At 39.2% G+C, this 17,375-nt stretch overlaps 4 protein-coding genes across 4 annotated transcripts; 2 read left to right on the plus strand and 2 right to left on the minus strand.

The window, feature by feature from the left end:
• The first annotated feature begins 3,538 nt into the window (after nt 1-3,538).
• On the plus strand, nt 3,539-4,509 carry LOC138914835 (uncharacterized). The gene is made up of 4 exons (XM_070219528.1): nt 3,539-3,550; nt 3,611-3,691; nt 3,792-3,975; nt 4,028-4,509. The coding sequence occupies exons 1-4, from the start codon at nt 3,539-3,541 to the stop codon at nt 4,477-4,479; spliced, it is 729 nt and encodes a 242-aa protein (XP_070075629.1). The 3' UTR covers nt 4,480-4,509.
• Nucleotides 4,510-11,499: 6,990 nt separating this feature from the next.
• On the minus strand, nt 11,500-13,164 carry LOC108055955 (luciferin 4-monooxygenase-like). Its single transcript, XM_070219529.1, has 2 exons — nt 12,519-13,164; nt 11,500-12,460 (listed from the first exon to the last, which is right to left on the minus strand). Exons 1-2 carry the CDS (start codon nt 12,977-12,979, stop codon nt 11,500-11,502), a joined length of 1,422 nt encoding a protein of 473 aa, XP_070075630.1. The 5' UTR covers nt 12,980-13,164.
• A 2,027-nt stretch (nt 13,165-15,191) lies between these two features.
• On the plus strand, nt 15,192-16,708 carry LOC108055992 (uncharacterized). The gene is made up of 3 exons (XM_017139590.3): nt 15,192-15,327; nt 15,393-16,066; nt 16,133-16,708. The coding sequence occupies exons 1-3, from the start codon at nt 15,245-15,247 to the stop codon at nt 16,327-16,329; spliced, it is 954 nt and encodes a 317-aa protein (XP_016995079.2). The 5' UTR covers nt 15,192-15,244; the 3' UTR covers nt 16,330-16,708.
• Bug22 (cilia- and flagella-associated protein 20) lies at nt 16,332-17,369 on the minus strand. Its single transcript, XM_017139591.3, has 2 exons — nt 16,864-17,369; nt 16,332-16,804 (listed from the first exon to the last, which is right to left on the minus strand). The coding sequence occupies exons 1-2, from the start codon at nt 17,137-17,139 to the stop codon at nt 16,481-16,483; spliced, it is 600 nt and encodes a 199-aa protein (XP_016995080.1). The 5' UTR covers nt 17,140-17,369; the 3' UTR covers nt 16,332-16,480.
• Nucleotides 17,370-17,375: the final 6 nt, after the last annotated feature.

Here is a 17,375-nt window from a genome sequence, read left to right on the forward strand (position 1 = left end):
AAAGAATAACTATTGAAATGGAATGGAATGAAAGTAATGGAATCAAAAAGATCTTTTTTTGTCAGACGCCGATATTACGGAGCTGCTTGGCCTTGTGAGAAGGACAACATATTGGGCAAGCTCGATGGCAAAACGAAAAGGAACAATCTGATTTACAAGGGCCTCGCAGAGTCGATGAAGGCTAAAAACATGAACAAGGCCGGAGGCCAAATAAAAACAAAGCTGAAAATGTTAAAAAATCGTGTTTTAATGTGAAAAGCAGCAATGCAGTCAGTGGGGCTGCAAGGAAGACGTTCGCCCACTTCGACGAGCTTGAGGACTTCGACGAGCTTCGCCATGTGCTCAGGCTGTAGGAGTGGACACCTCAGAGGAGGGATTTGTGGCCATCGACGGCTTCGATAACCTAGCCAATGAGGTGTTCACCGAAGCAGAGGAGACAGAGGAAACCAATGCCTAGGAGCCGCAAAAATTCTAGTAAGCATATTAATTCTCATTAACGGTAACAATAATGTTTAATGATTTCACTTGATTTTCAGACAAGGCAAACTCGTGCATACATGCGTGAATTCTTCAACTCAAATTAAAATTAAAATAAACAAAACTAATAGTGCATTAAAGCTGAAATATTTTAAAACAAAACTAATAGTGCATTTTTCATTTATTTTGAACTGCTTCTTAAAGAAAAGCTAAGATCGGATGTTTGTTAATTTTTTATACATTCTTTTCATCTCTGGGATATAGCTTTTCCTTAACATTTTAACAAAATTTTTAATTAAATTTAATAAAATTCGGACGTCTATAATACATAGCTCCCATAGGAAGGATCAAAAAAATATTGCCAAAATAATACGAAAGCAGCTAAAATTTTGATTGTTTTAACCAGAGCTCGTAAATAACTGCTAACCCTTATTTCTGAAACTGTCTTGTTACTCACAAAACAGAAAAATCAAAAATTTTCTGTCAGTCTCGGACAGAAAACAGTTATTTTTTCTTTTAAAGTGTTTTCTGTTGACTAAATTCGGCTGACACAAACTTTATTTCTGTCTCTCAATAACAGAAAAAAAGGGAGACTTTTGCTTTCACCTCACTGAATAAGTGTTTTTGAATGATCAAAACCTATAACTGTCTCAGAATAAGTGTCCATTTGGATTGTGTGCTCATTTCTAACTTAAAAATTTTAAGTCTTTTCCATATAGTTATATAAATACACTGTTTATGCGTGATATGGTTTTAGCGTATATATTTAAACTTTGAATTGCCGAATAATAAATTATTTTATAAAAATTTGTTCATGAGTGTATATAAAATTTTGATGTTTGACCAATTTTTCGAACAAAACTTTATTCGGCGTTTAGCTTCACAACTAAAAGCGAATTTATGTTTTGCGCACTAAGAGAGCTTCGTTTCTCACTAAAGTCCGTATACTTTCTTTAATGGTCTGCTCCTTTAATTTAACATAATGCATAACATTACGCGATGTTATGGGGATCATAGAGAGCGCTTCATATATTGGGTCCACAATCTCGCGGAACCCATCGCTGTCTAGAAGCAAGAAAGGCCTACCATCTGTACTTACAATTTTAAAAATTGATGAAGTTAACGATTCTTCGCTGGTCGTAATTGTGATTTTTCTCTTATTCGACATTTCCCGCGCATCGCTGTTATTGCTGTTGGGCTCCAAATCATTAAAAATATCATCATGTTTTACATTGAGGTGCCTCCTTAAATTGGTTGTATGTTGACCGCTCAGTTTAATACCACACACGTTGCATGTCGATTTATTACTCCCGGATTCGTATTTAAAAAACAAATACACACTTTCATGTTTTTTTGGGCGACCCATTTTAACAAATTTTTGTTTTCAACAGTAAAAGTTTTACACTGAGACACATATGAATAATTGTCCCAGAATAACTTTCTCTGGAAAACAGAAACACATTTGACACAAAACAAACTGTTTTCTGTTGAGCAAAGACAGAAAAAACTGAAAACAGAAATTAAACTGTTTCGTTCTGACAATTTTCCCAATGTGTCAGTAAATAAGTGTTATTTGCCGAACATATTGAAAGTGTCGACAGTTACTTACGAGCGTAATGTTTTTGGAAGATAATAGAATTGATCTCTAAGGGTATATAAGCTTCGGCTGGCCGAAGCTAGCGTCCTTTCTTGTTTTTCTTATATTTTACCGTCTTGGTACCCGACATACACGAAATCTTGACCAAAATGAGACGGCAAATTCTTTGGAAGAAGAAGAACCATTAAATGACCATAACACGTATGGATTTGTTGTCTTAAACTAAAAAAGAATTAACCCGTCAATTCTTTAGAAGAAGGGGAAATTTTAATAAAATGTATTTTAATATGTCAAATTAGAAATTTGTGGGCGATGCTACCATGCTACTCGTACGATTCTACGATGCCGAGTCTATTTATAGACAGTTCTAAAAGAAGTCTAAAGTGCATTTTGTTGCACAACGGCGAAAAATAATCTTTACGACATTGAAAGAGGAATATTAAAATATTGAAACGTTCTTCGAAAAAATGAATACGATAAACTCCAGTGGAATGTTTGTGTCGATTTAAAAATGGTAAATTTTCTGTTGGGCCTTCAAAGTGGTTACACAAAACTTCCATGCTTTTTGTGTCTTTGGGACAGTCGGGCTAATAATTGTCACTGGAATTAAACTGATTGGCCAAAACGAAAAACAGAGACAATTGAAAAAAACAATATAATTCATAAGCCCATTATTTCAAAGGATAAAATTATTTTACCTCCTTTGCACCTAAAGCTGGTATTAATGAAACAGTTCATTAGGGCTATGGATCCAGAAGACTTGTGTTTCGTAAGAAGAAATCAGTTTTTAGGCGTCAGCAAGGAGAAAATTAGAGCCAGAGTTTTTGATGGACCTCAAATAAGAGAGCTTATCAAAAACGAAGTCTTCCTTACAAAAATGAATAATGTTGTGTTTTCGAATTTTCTAGAGAATAGAAAATCGAGTAATTATGAAAAAGTAGAAGATGTGGGAGTTGCTTAACGTTGGTGTTGCTGCTCCCAAAAAAAAAGTCATCAATATGCCCCTATTTAGGTGTCAATGTGACACTATTGAGTGCCAAAAAATGTTTGATCCGAAAGTCATTAAATTGACCCTATTCTGGTGTAATACCTTTGAAAATATTAATTTGACCCTTTTGGTGTTAAAAAGCCACTACCCGGTGTCATTTTGTTATTTTGTTAGTATTAAATAAAATTTGGCATTTGCTTGAATGCTCCTGTAACCATTCTGCCAGGGAAGAAAATAATATGGGCATGGCTCAGGGGCCAAGGTGCTAGGTTTTGGTATTGAGGGGATTCCGTAAACTGTTGAATTGTTGAATTTGGGTCAGCTGTTAATCAGCTGTTCCATACAAAGTCAACTTTCAGAAATTTCAGCAATTCAACAGCTCCGAGGCTGATGAAAATTTTGTTGAATTGCTGAAAAGCCAGAGTTGTCGCTGTTATCGATTAAAAGTAAGAGGGTAACTCTGGTCACTTGTAAACATGGAAGAAGAGGTAAATGACAAACAAATTTAAAAAAATTGAATATTAATAACTAATTTGATTTATTTTAAGGATAATTTCGATTTTTTGGTGAAGCGCAAGCGGGAGTATGCCAAGTCGTTTAAGTGGACAACAGAAGTTTTGGCCATTTTTGTAGAAATGGTTTAGGAAAAAGTCAAGGATTGCCCAGAGAAGCTTGAGGTAAGTAAACATCCTAACTAATTGATATAAATTAATCATTTTATTCTCACAGAAACCGACCGCTAAAAAGTTTTACCAGAAGATAATTGAAGAATATGCACCATTTCGTGATGCTGGCGTACAATCATTAAAAAACAAAATGAGTTACTGCAAGTCTCAGTTTATAAAGGCGGTCGAGTGGCGCAACCAAAGTGGAGCTGGACTCCTTGAGGAAGGGGATGGGACTTCGGTTGAAAGTAAGATTTTTAACAAAGAATCCAATAAGTAATAACAAGTGTATGTTTTCAGACTATTTGGAAAAGATATGTTCCCACTTCGAGAGGCTGCACGACATCTTTGGAAAGCGGAAAAGTGTTGTTCCTTCAAGAGTTGTAGACTCGTTCGAAAGCGACTTGGAAGTCCTAGTTGGCTATGAAGAGATTGCCGAGTTGAACAACAACTCGATTGATATGAGTAGCACTATGGGGACCGATACTGAAGATGAGCCAGTTGCCAAAAGAGCATCGTCAGAGCCTCCATCGCGGAAGGCAACAGAGGGCAAAGGCAAAACCAAGTCTGAAATGCAAATGATGCAACAGGCGCGATTAGAGATTGAGAAGGAAAAGCTGAAATGGGAAAAAGAAAAGTTTGGCCAAATGCAGCAAAGCCAAATTAAAATGGACAAGGAGAAGCTAGACTGGGAGAAGTCGAAAAGGAACTTGTCTTTAAATAACAGCAAATGGACAAAGAAATCGAATTGAAAAAGCTCCAGCTAGAAAAGGAAGAGCGCCTTGAAACTCTAAAATTAAATTTACAGTACATTAAAAATAGTTAAATCACAAAATTTGTAGCACCAACATAAAAGTATATTAACACATGAAAATAAAAATCGAACATATTATGAATTCATTTTAGGACTCAATTATTTTGTACTTTGACATATTTTTTTATAAATTAATCGACTTTTTGCTCTCCTTTAGATGAATTCTTCCCTGTCGTATCAGGAACATCATCAAATTGATCATTATCACTTAAGGGGGGTATATCGAAATCCATTATATCATCATGGCCAGATAAAATAATTATATTTTGGAAAACTGCGCAAACAAATACCCAGTCGCTAATCACCGATAAGCTTTTACCATCCTTTGCCATTATCTTTAGTCCTTTCAAACTATTGAATCTTTTTTTTAACATTCCGAAGCAATGCTCTATGCGTACTCTGTAACTGCTAAAAGTTTTATTAAAGTTATTCCGGGCAGACGTGTAAGGTCAGTTGAATTGGCACGAAAGGGTGTAATAACTTACTCAGACAGTCTATAGGCACTGTCTCCGGCGATCCATTGGTCACCAGTAAAAAATAAGTCTGACTTTGTATAGAGTGGAAGTTTGAAAAATGCGGCTGTCATGGACACTGCCTGGCCATCCAACCACCAAGTGTCTAATGAGCTTCCGATGATCGCAAACAGCTTGCATTTTTATAGAATGTTTTTGCTTCCTGGAGTAATACGATACTGCATCTTCTACTGGTTTTTCGGCCAAGGGAATATCACTGCCATTAACATATCCAAACCAAATTGGTAATTCGTCAAATGTTTTTTGTACAATCGACGCACGTTCTTCCAAGTTCGGCCAATACAAATATGTTTTAGCTATTTTTAAAATACACACAAAAACAAACTTGGTAAAATCAACTGTAATAATTGTCAAACAGGCCCCAACCAGCAAAATTTTCAATTCTACTAAGTAAATAGTTATTCCACAACAACAAAATACACACAATTAGCAAAGACACACACCCAAAGCAAAAACAAAATAGGGGAGAGTGGGGCAATTTCGTCAGCATTTTTTCAAAGCTATTTTTTGTTCATCTTGTGCCACATAATCATATTTCTATTTCTACTGTTGAATGCGGTTAGCACCAAGCTTTAAAATGTAATATTTCTCTTTTTTTTTAATAGCCTGGGCGATTTATAAGAAATTAAAAACTGAAACCATTATTGTGGGGCAATTTCACCCCCTATAAAAATCTAGGGAATTGAACGCCTGTAAATATGCTACACAAGTCAAGAGTAGCATTTAATAGTAAATACAACAGAGACGGCGCAGCCTACTACTGCAGTTTTTCTGGTTTTAATTTAATTGTAAATAAATAAATAATTAGATAGGTAAATAAAAAATAATTTAAACCCTTGATTTTATTACACCCTTGCAGAGGGTATTATATTTTGGTCAGAAGCATGTAACGTGAAGGAGACGTTTCCGACCCCATAAAGTATATATATTCTTGATCAGGATCGATAGGGGAGTCGATATAGCCATGTCCGTCTGTCCGTCTGACCGTCTGTCCGTCTGTCCATCTGTTTCTATACCGTTTGCGAGCTCAGTTTAAAAGCTAGCGCCTTGAAACTTTCACAGTCGTCCTAAAACATGTGTACGCAGATCAAGTTTGAAAGCCGACCCGATCGGACGTCTATATCCTATAGCTCCCATAGGAACAATCGGATATAGCTTACACAAAATGAAGATATTTCGCTCAGTGTAAGAGCTTTTGACATGAATCTTATTCTTTTACGCATACCTTGATCAGGGTAAAAGCGCGTACCGATCGGACGTCTATATCTTATAGCTCCCATAGGAACAATAGGGTGAAATCGGTCAAAATTTGACGCGCAAAATATAAGCTATTCCCATGAAACTTTCCAAATCGTATTTTTTTGTGCGTACCTTGATCAGGGTAAAAGCGCGTGCCGATTGGACGTCTATATCATATAGCTCCAATAGAAACAATAGGGTGAAAAATTTAAAATGTTTATTTTTTTCAATTATAGAATATTTTGTTGTTTATTAATTCATGTTGCTATTTTCATTTGTGAAATCTGCAAGGGTATTAAAACTTCGGCTTGTCGAAGTTAGCTTCCGTCCTCGTTTTTTATTGATTTTGGTTAACGTCTTTTTGGTTCCTGCTGCCGGTAGTTTCTTAACTTTTGCCTGATTCTGCTCCTTAGCCAACTCGTCCATTACTTCAGGATCGGTTAAAATAGCTGCTTTACGCCGTTTTCTTTCTTTTTGCGTTTGTTTTCTTGGTTCTGCTTTCGGAAAAGGCTTGGTGGAATGCAACACTTCTTCTATACTTTTATTGCCGTCTGGTGAACTTGAGGTTGTAATACTCGGCTTATGATCCATTTCCAAAGTAGTATTCGGGTTGACACGGTCGGTAACACTGCTCGGAAGAAACTCGCTTTCCTTAAAAATATCAGGGTTAAAGGGTGCGATTCCGGTGCATTGGAAGCCGGAAACAATGTTTTTGCTTGAAACCGCTAATGGCAACGACTTGCTAATAATCAACGGAATGTCATATATTGTCATTTTTTTACCCGGATTTTCTGTCATCCAATAAGGGGCTGTCCATATATTACGTAATCACCTAGGGGGGGGTCATTGAAATGATTATGTTTGATTACTTGGGGAGGGGGGGTTTTGCACAATGATTACGTAATCATTTTATGTTTTTTATACCCTTGCAGATGTTTGCAATGCAGTGAAGGAGACGTTTCGGACCACATAAAGTATATATATTCTTGATCAGCATCAATAGCCGAGTCCATCTAGCCATGTCCGTCTGTCCGTCTGTCCGTTTCTATGCGAACTAGTCCCTCAGTTTTAAAGCTATCGCGATGAAACTTTCCCAAAAGTCTTCTTTCTATTGCAGGTAGTACATATGTCGGAACGAGCCGGATCGGACCACTATATCTTATGGCTGCCATAGAAATAATTAACAAAATAATAGAAAAAACTTTATAGAAAGTTTTTGATTTTTGACAAAAAACAACATTTTAGGTAGGCTTACCTGCAAGGGTATATAAACTTCGGCTGGCCGAAGTTAACTTCCTTTCTTGTTTTTATTTAAAGAATTTATTTAAAAAGTTTTATTCCTTGAATTATATCTACAAACTTGGATAGGAAAGCAGAGAAAAATTTTTTTTAGTGGCTTGGCGGCGAAAAAGAGAATGTTTAGTGGTTCAATTACACGAAGGATGCGAAGACCTGGAGTGGCTTGACGAAGAGTATGTTGGAGATAATTTCAACGTAGACGAACCGACTGTGTCATACCAAACTCCATTTATAAACAATATTAAAGATTGGCTTGCATCTCCGTTTGAATCCACAGATTAAAGCAACCAATTTTTATACCCGTTACTCGTAGAGTAAAAGGGTATATTGTATTCGTGCAAAAGTATGTAACAGCTAGAAGGAAGCGTTTCCGACCCTATAAAGTATATATATTCTTGATCAGGGTCACTAGCAGAGTCGATCTAGCCATGTCCGTCTGTCCGTCTGTCCGTCTCTCCGTCTGTCCGTCTGTATGAACGCTGAGATCTCGGAAACTACAAAAGCTAGAAGGTTGAGATATCCCACACATATTCTTTGGCTTCCTACGCAGCGCAAGTTTATTTAAGCCCACAATCGCCCACTAACGATTTTAAAATGGGTCCTGCGCCCTCATCTTTAAAGATTTCCGAAAAGTATAAATGTAATTTTGTTGTGTATATTTATACCTATCGAAATGTAGAAGACATTTTTCAAATCGGACCATTCATTTAAAAGTTATACGCAATCAAAATGTATATATCTGTCTCCCTCGCACTCCCTTTAGCTGAGTTACGATTATAGTCGGGAAACCAAGCCGAGTACAGCGTTCGCTTTAGCTGAGTGACGGGTATTAAATAGTCGGGATACCAACCCGACTATAGCGTTCTCTCTTGTTTTTCTTGGCATTACGTAATCATGGGGGGGGGGGGGGTGTTTATTGAAAGACTACTGTTGATCACCAGCGGGGGGGGTCAAAAACGTGATTACGTAATATATGGACAGCCCCTAATCGCATTGTGAGTTTTATTGAAGTTTTTAAAGGACCAAACACGGTCCGATCTAAGGGCTGCAGCTTATGCGAACAGTGCGGTGGAAGCGACAAAATAACTATACCGCTTTCCTTGCAATATTCGAGCCCAGCAATACTTAAATGGGATGCATGGTTGTCCAGAATTATAAGGGTGGGTTCCTCCGTAGAACAATGGACATGCGATTTGAAAAACTTTAGAAAACTTAAAAAGTCTTCAGATTTCATCCAGCCACTAGGATTTGCCACTCCGACGCATCCTAACGGTCCTCCATTGAGAAAGTGCGTTTTGAAATTTTTTCTGGGAAATACAAAGAATGGTGGCAAGGAAGGAACGTCCTCCTGCTGAAACTGCCATGGCTAGAGTTACTAGCGTTCCCCTTTCGGCTGAAGTAACTCTTCCTACTTGCTTCATTCCACGACGCGCAAGTACTTTTTGCGGAGTTTGAACCGTTGTTACGCCTGTCTCATCCATGTTCCATATGTTAAATGGCGAGAATGAATAATTTAACAGGACTTCTTTCAATAAGTGGAAAAACAGTCTAACATTCGTCACGTTAAAATTTGTTGCTCGGGACAAACTGGTGGCCTCAGGTTTGCGAAGTGCCAGAGCGGAGTGTCGCCCTAAGAAGCCCCGGAACCACTCAGTACCAGCCATTTTGTTCTTTTCCCATGTAAGCGGCATAACGACACTTAATTTTTTCCCAAATTCATATGCTAAGACTGGCAACTGCTTCGGGCACAGACCAAAATACATGTCATTGCTGGTTTGAATGTATCCTTCTAAGGTACTTACAGCTTCTGCAGTAAAAATCAGTTTTTTCCCCGCCTTAACTGTAGAAAGGTCATTTTTGGCAACCAATTCTTCAGAGTTGCGTTTTAGCCAGTCCCTCAGTGTACTTCTTGGCACATTAAAATCGCGTGCGGCTCTTTTCTCGCTCATATATGCATTTTTCATAGCGTTAATTGCATCCTGAATTTTGCCCAAATTAGTTGGCTCAGTCTTCCTTTTGTAGTTTCGTACCATATCGCTAAATCAGTAAATTTAATTACAATTAAATTAAATCAAGGAATTTGAGCAAAGAAAAAAAATCTTTAAAATAGGGGACGAATTTGCCCCAAGCATAGGGTGGCAAAATTTCCCCAACCAATGTTTTTTTAGAAATGTTTTTTTTTCTTCCGAAATAACGCGCAAAGTTAAAAATCACTTACGCAGAAATGCACATTATAGCACTGCGTATTATATAAAATTACCTCGTTTTTTTCCTTTGCAATCGTGGGATGCAGAACAAATTTCGTGGAGAACAATTTGCAGCTTTTGTACTGCTAAATCACATTTAATATTATAGCTTAATGGCCTTCTGTGCAATAAAAATTCATTGGTTGTGTCATGCAGTCTTGAAGGACTAACAAAAAAAATTATATATTTTTACGACCTATGGATTCCGAGATATTGCTGGTGAAGAAATTGCCCCGGTGACGAAATTGCCCCACTCTTCCCTACACGTAAGTATTTTAATAGTTACGCAACTATATTTGTTGGTCAATTTTACCAATCAAATTTTTTTGTGTGTAGCCTTGAATACTCGGAATGTAGCTCTCATTATAGTGCCACCATCTCCGACTCCAAAAAAGGCCGCAGTTTTCGCAATGGAACTTCCTTCTCCGTAAGAGCCAAGGCGATACAAAACTATCATTAACTGTACCTTCACAGGGAGTTGCAGATCGGATCGTTAGGAAGTAAAGACTTCCTCATATTGTATTAGGTTAACAATAAAATCAAAAGTTTGCCAGTTCATCCGCATAATCTGTTTGAAACGACCTTCGTCAACGTTCGGCAGAATTTCTCTGGTAAATTTGTTGTTTTTGGGTACAGAATGTGGCACATTTGAAACCCCATATCGAAACGCTTCAGCAGAGCATAAAGTGTAGTCGGGTTGGTGTCCCGACTATCTAATACCCGTAACTCAACTAAAGGGAGTGCGAGCGCTGTACTCGGGTTGGTGTCCCAACTAATAATCGTAACTCGGCTAAAGGGAGTGCGAGGGAGATAGATATATACATTTTGATTGCTTATAACTTTTAAATGAATGGTCCGATTTGAAAAATGTCTTCTACATTTCGATAGGTATAAATATACACAACAAAATTGAATTTATATTTCTCGGAAATCTTAAAAGATGTGGGCGCAGGACCCATTTTAAAATCGTTAGTGGGCGATTGTGGGCGTTAGAGGGGGCGTGGCGCTCGGCGCTGCGTAGGAAGCCAAAGAATAAGTGTGGGAAATATCAACCTTCTAGCTTTTTTAGTTTCCGAGATCTCAGCGTTCATACAGACGGACAGACGGAAAGACGGACAGACGGACATGGCTAGATCGACTCGGCTAGTGCCCCTGATCAGGAATATATATACTTTATGGGGTCGGAAACGCTTCCTTCTAGCTGTTACATACTTTTGCACGAATCTAATATACCCTTTTACTCTACGAGTAACGAGTATAATTATTAGGGAAATGTTAAATATGCATTTTAAAATCTTTTTACTAACTCTGACTTATCTATTTTCGAACCGTGGTCCTCTTGCATCAGGGGCAGACGCCTTACACACTGGGCCATCGCACCATTTTACGCGCGTGTGACAATTATAAAACGAATTCGATACTTGAGTAAAACATCGTCCTATCGCCGTCGCGATAGGCTCAGTTCGAACATCGAAAATCATTTTACGCCACAGTTATTAAATTGACACTCAAGATTTTTTTTGGGTGTGGTACTATTACATACATTTTTGTTTTTGAAGGAAACTATTTGACTGATTGGAAACAACAGCGAGGAATCAACAAGAGAATCAAAATTGTTTATTAAACTTTAAACCAAAGCTATTATTCCACAATTCCTTTGACCTTCAGGTAGTGCACTTTATTGGCCTTTCTATTGGGTTTTCCGTTGGCACTGCGCATTAGGTTATCCACGATAAGGACTCCTCCATTTAACAGCTTGTACTGGGAGTCGGTGCGTCCCTTCACATAATCCACTACATCTTGTGCCTTTATCTTACTGTCCCACTTCCTCACAACATTTGCGGCTGCTTTATCCCCATCGATCTGATCGTATACCCCGAAAACACAGACGTCAGAAACGCCTGACATTTCGGCAATAACAGCTTCGACCTCGCTGGGATAGTACAAAATGCTTCGGTATTTCAACATATCGTTCTTGCGATCCACGATGTACAAAAAGCCATCCTTATCCATGTACCCGAGGTCCGCAGTATGATACCATCCCTGACGATCCTGCATTTTAAGTGTAGCTTCTGGGTTTCCGCAATATCCAGACCAATGCTGATTACAATTTATCAATATCTCTCCTACCTCCTCGGGGCCTAAGGAGTCGCCCTTGTCATTGATTATCTTCAATTTGATACCATTTAGCAAGCGACCCACAGAGTTAGGCTTTTGATCAAAGTTAAAATTCGCTGTAACCACACTGCCCATCTCCATAAATCCATAGATAAAGTGGAGACAGTCCCGACTCAGACGACTTCGAATGCGATTCTCTACATCCACAGGTATACGAGATCCCCCGTAGAAATAGCATCGTAAGCTTGTCAAGTCGGCAGTCTCAAACTCCGGACAGTTGCCCATCATGGCCAAGGCGAAGGGAGCCTGTATGACCCAAGTGACCTTGTACTCCTTGATGATTTTTAATGCTAGGACTGGATCGAAAGCATTATCGGCCACTATGCGAGTAGTGGAGAAAACCCCAGAAGTAATGGTGGTCAATATTCCGCTTATCCAGTCGAGGTTGTTGCTGGTGTATTGCACATCAGCGGTGTTCAGATGGCTAATAGTTATGTATCTGATTAGTTGAAAAAACCAATATAGAACTCTACATTACTTACTACTGGTTGACCGAAATGATCTTCGTACTATTTGAGATTGTAAGTGCCTTTGGAGTCCCCGTGGTTCCCGAAGAGCAAATAATTACCAGATTCTGATCGTTACCGTGCTCCAGACGAGCCGGCTGAAAGTTATCCTCGATGGGAGTGGCCAAGACATCATCGATGCGTATGGAACCAATTGGATGCCTACGCATGGTTACAATCTTCACGTCCAGATTAACTGTGGCCTCACGAATTTTCTCGAAGTCATCTCCATCGCAGAATATAAGTCGCGGCTTGGTGATGTTGTACAGATTTGCGATTGTCTTCCGGTCGTACATTATATTGATTCCGTGGAATGCGATTCCGTTAAAAAAACAAGCGTATGCCACGGAGAAAATGTGGGTCGTGTTCCTGGCCATAATTCCAACGACATCGGATTGGCGTAGTCCCAGCGATCGCATATAGCTGGCCACGCGCATTGAGTTTTCGAGGAGTTCTTTTGTGGTCAGAACCGTTTTTTCCGTAACCGATATCTTAAAAAAAAAGTTTTAAGAGGAAGTCGGTCATATTCATACAGAGCCACTATCCTGGGCGATTTGCTTGGGATGTCTCCGCATCTCATTAAAGATGATTTACCCAATGGACAGATGAGGATAAAAATAGCTTTTCATCTCCTCGGGCACTGTTTGTGAATCGTCACTGTCAAGGAAGTAAGAAAAACAATTTTAAAAATTCCAAAACAATTCACAAAAACCTGATGAGTGTCCTAAACAATAAGGACACAAGGTGTCTTTGGATCAAAAATGCATTGTTGAAGAAAATATTTTTATTTAATTTTTAAACGCTGTTTACAAATGAAGATTTTTAAACTTTGCTGTGACTTTAAAATTTTGAATGCGCCCACCTCCTCTTGTGGTTGAGTTAGATTGAATTTTCCAAAACGACCCTATAAAACAGACATGTAACTATTTAATTCCGAAAAGATTTCCAAAATTGGTTGACCACTCTTGAAGAATTGAAAGACGAAGAAAATTTGTGATTTTCTTAAATTAAAGATACCGCAAATACTAGAGCTGATGGACTATAGGCGTAGTGGCAACTTATGCTTAGAAAAGCCTCATTTATCGAAATAAAATAGTGGCAGGCCTGGACACCGACCCATGTCACATTTTGTCGGCCTGTGTAATCATTGTACTTCAATTTCAGTACTATTACTTTGTTGTTCATTGCTTTGTAAATATGTACAAATCTAGTATCACTGCGGATTGCAGTCTACATAGTGACGAAGCGTACCAGAAGAGTGTATAGGAAAAAATGAAAATCTGCTGTGGAGTCCGATTCTACGCGATCCGATGATACACCAATCGAAAGGTATCGCAAAAACTTAAAGGATTGCATTCTTGTTTTATCTTCTTATCTTGAACTTATAATATACATTTTTGGCAGAAAGAGCACTTTAATTTGTTTAAATGACACAAAAATGTTCTTAGCCCATTAAGCACCCTTTGAAAAGTTGGAACATTTTGTGAAAGTCAAATTTTAAACTTTTTTCCTGGGGCTAAAAAAGAAAATGTTTTGATCCAAAGTTGTTTCCCAAGCAAAAATAAATAGTAACTGGAAAAAAAATTTTCAAAATCTCTTTCCTTGTATGTTTTATAATTTTTTGAAAATAGCTAAAAATTACAAGTTTAGCCGCTTTTTCCTCCTTTTCATACAAAATTTTACTGAGATCTTTTCATTGAAACTTAAAAACAACATTTTGAATAGGCCAATGTGAATAGGTATTTATTTTATCTGCAAGGGTATATAAGCTTCTGCTGGCCGAAGCTAGCTTCCTTTTTTGTTTTTTAAGGAATTGTCTTTTAGTTCGTTAGAATGTTTGGTAATACTCTATTATCCTCGATAGACCGCGATTTCTACAGAATTTACATGCAAAAAGAACTTGTCGGTCAACCATGGTTCTCTTGGAATTAAAATTAAAAAAAAAAGTTACGTGTTTTTAAGCTAATTTTTTCGAGACGGTTTATAAAAAGGGGAGTTTTAAATATAACCCGAAGTAAAAATAAAAATTGTAGTATGTTTTTGAGTGTTGTCTTAAATAAAGTTTTATTTTTAGCAAGCATTTGTGAGTTGGTTTATTTTATGAAAACGTCTAGCAATTTGCTAAGTTAACTTGAAAGAGGACTTGTTGTTTCCAGTCATAGAGTGATAGATCACTTTAAATTCATAGACTTGGTTTGCTTCACTTGAACTTGTTTTTTCAAGTTAAATTTCAAGTTAACTTATAAGTTCTCACTTAAAAGTCAACTTTTGCAGGGCTCTACTAGCAAAATACAGGGGATATGGAAACTGTCAAAAAAGACGTGTGTGACAATTTGAAAATTTTGTTGGAAATGATTTCTTTGACGACCCGAATAAAACCACACTATAAAGATTAATATTTATGGCTATAATTAGCCAATGCGAGTTCTAGTAATACCAAAATTAGGTAGTAATTTTAAAACCAAGTATAATAATTTAAATGTTGGAGTTTAAAATTAAACAAAAACAATATTTATCCAGTTATTTAATATGATTTTTTAATTGATATGAGAGGAATTTCAGGTGCCGTTATTTGCCCAACCTATCGATACACCTTTTCTAGGCAGAAGGCGTTATTTACATATCGATAAGCCCCTTCTTCGGTATTTAAATACTGCACATACTATACGAATACTACTAAATTCATTCATAATCAAAACAAAATGGAAAGAATAGGACTTTTAGGTCGGTTAATAGTCCAAAAAACCACTGCCAGGAGCTTTTTCCAGTTCGGCAAGGCGAAGGGGTATGGAGCAGGTCTTGGTCATGGGCTCATATCAAGAAATTGATTCAAATCGGTTGTACTTACAGAGATACCGGCAAATATGAACAGATCGTTTCTACCGGCCTGGTTTCCCCGGAACGGAGTGTTCCCGAGGACATCGCCAAGCCACCGTACTACTTCGAAAACATGCCCCCGGGCAACACCTTGGGAACACCAGAAATTAAGAGCCAAAGTCAGATAGATGCAATGCGTCTGAGCGGAAAACTCGCGGCCCGTGCTTTACGCGAATGCGGTAGGCTAGCAACAGTTGGCAGAAGCACCGATGACATTGACGCCTTTGCACACGGTAGAATAATTGAGGCCAAGGCATATCCCTCTCCCCTGAGATACGCCGGATTCCCCAAGTCCATCTGCACTTCGATCAACAACATAGCCTGCCACGGAATCCCAGATGACCGCCAGTTGGCCAACGGCGATATCATAAATATCGATGTCACAGTCTTCCTGAATGGCTACCATGGCGACTGTTCGGAAACCTTTCTCGTGGGCGAGGTGGACGAGCGGGGGAGCTTCCTTGTGGAGGCCACAAAGTCGTGTCTGGATCAGTGTATTTCGCTGTGTGGCCCTGGCGTGGAGTTCAACGAGATTGGCAAGTTCATACAGAGATTCGGAGACGAAAGAGGGCTCGAGTCGATTGCTGCCTTCATAGGACACGGAATCGGAAGCTATTTCCACGGTCCCCCGGAGATACTTCACTATTGTAAGCTGGCTGCAACCGGAATTTTGGAATTTTTGATTTCCCACTGTTAATACTGTTACTTCACAGACAATGAGTTCCCCGGAAAGATGCTGCCCGGCATGACCTTCACCATCGAACCCATTCTGTCCCTGGGCGGATCTGACATAGGAGTGCTGGAAGATGGCTGGACGGCGATTAGCTTGGACGGCGCACGTAGCGCCCAGTTTGAGCACACCATTTTGATCACCGAGACGGGAACGGAGATACTCACAAGAGACCCATAGGATCGCTTTATGTACATGATGAATTTTTATTCGTGATTCCCATAAAGTGTTGAATGAGTGTGCTGGATGGCAGTCTTGTGCAGTTTGTGCCGTTGTAAGCGTCGCCTCCGAAGGGTTAGGTGCTCTAATTGGTTGCAGAAGCGCTCAGCATCTAGCTACAAATGGCGTTTGACTTTTGCACCGGCTTCTGAATGGGGAGGAAGAGCTTGAACTCCGGCGGCAGCTCGTCCTCCGAGTAGAGGCGGTCGGAGAAGTAGACGCGTCTGATGCGGCAGTTCGCATGGATCTGTACACGGAGTGTCTCCACATAGTTCGTGCCGTAGGCGCGACGGGTGAAGTCGGACAAGTTGAACTGAATCTGGTTCCATCCCTCGTCCAATCGCATGGGCATGGTGCAAATAAACGGCTTGACACGAGTTGTCGACTGGTAGTTGCTGGCCCTGAACCTTCGCCGCACGTTTTTGTCATCCAGAACCTATGTTTAGGGGAGGAAATTATGGAATTACGGGCTTTTGGCGTGCTGGTCGAGCTTACCTGAACTTCGAAGGTGAAGTACTTCTTCATGTTCTTGATGATCATCACCAGGAAGGGCAGTTTGATGCCCAGCGTCTTCTTCGGATCTGCCGGGCACGTTATAAACGTGGTGCTGACGTTGGTGCCGACTATTTCGAGGACGAGGCTCTGTATGTCGTTGTCGGTGATCCGCTTGATATGCCCATTGCGCACCTTCTTGTCCCACAGCTGCAGCGGCTTCGAGCCAATACTGTACAGGATCGATAGGAATCCCGATTGGAAGGTGTTCTTGAACATCTCGCGACTGCAGTGCTGTAGCCGGTTTGCCCCTGCCCACAGATAGAATAGTCTCTCGAGAATTTGTATAGGGCCAGCTAAGGTTGGCCGATAATTTTTGCACCGGAACTCGTACAAACTACGAACATCAATACGGAACTATACTATTTTCTCATGTCAATAAATTTGTTTAGCATGGCATCCTGTTGTTGCCATAACAATGACGAAGGAATAGGGCTGGCAACTATCTAAATGTT

Source organism: Drosophila takahashii, chromosome 2L (assembly GCF_030179915.1).
Source record: "Drosophila takahashii strain IR98-3 E-12201 chromosome 2L, DtakHiC1v2, whole genome shotgun sequence".
NCBI lineage: Eukaryota > Metazoa > Arthropoda > Insecta > Diptera > Drosophilidae > Drosophila > Drosophila takahashii.

Bases quoted from the DNA above. Each gene is read 5' to 3' on its own strand.
- LOC108055992 (XM_017139590.3), top strand. From the start codon at position 15,245: ATGGAAAGAATAGGACTTTTAGGTCGGTTAATAGTCCAAAAAACCACT. The intron at 15,328-15,392 runs GTATGGAGCAGG...TTGTACTTACAG, and splicing joins CAGTTCGGCAAGGCGAAGGG to AGATACCGGCAAATATGAAC. The intron at 16,067-16,132 runs GTAAGCTGGCTG...GTTACTTCACAG, and splicing joins CCCGGAGATACTTCACTATT to ACAATGAGTTCCCCGGAAAG.
- LOC138914835 (XM_070219528.1), top strand. The intron at 3,692-3,791 runs GTAGAAATGGTT...TTATTCTCACAG, and splicing joins CAGAAGTTTTGGCCATTTTT to AAACCGACCGCTAAAAAGTT. The intron at 3,976-4,027 runs GTAAGATTTTTA...GTATGTTTTCAG, and splicing joins GGATGGGACTTCGGTTGAAA to ACTATTTGGAAAAGATATGT.
- LOC108055955 (XM_070219529.1), bottom strand. From the start codon at position 12,979: ATGCGCGTGGCCAGCTATATGCGATCGCTGGGACTACGCCAATCCGAT. The intron at 12,461-12,518 runs GTAAGTAATGTA...CATAACTATTAG, and splicing joins ATCATTTCGGTCAACCAGTA to CCATCTGAACACCGCTGATG.
- Bug22 (XM_017139591.3), bottom strand. From the start codon at position 17,139: ATGTTCAAGAACACCTTCCAATCGGGATTCCTATCGATCCTGTACAGT. The intron at 16,805-16,863 runs GTAAGCTCGACC...CCCTAAACATAG, and splicing joins ACTTCACCTTCGAAGTTCAG to GTTCTGGATGACAAAAACGT.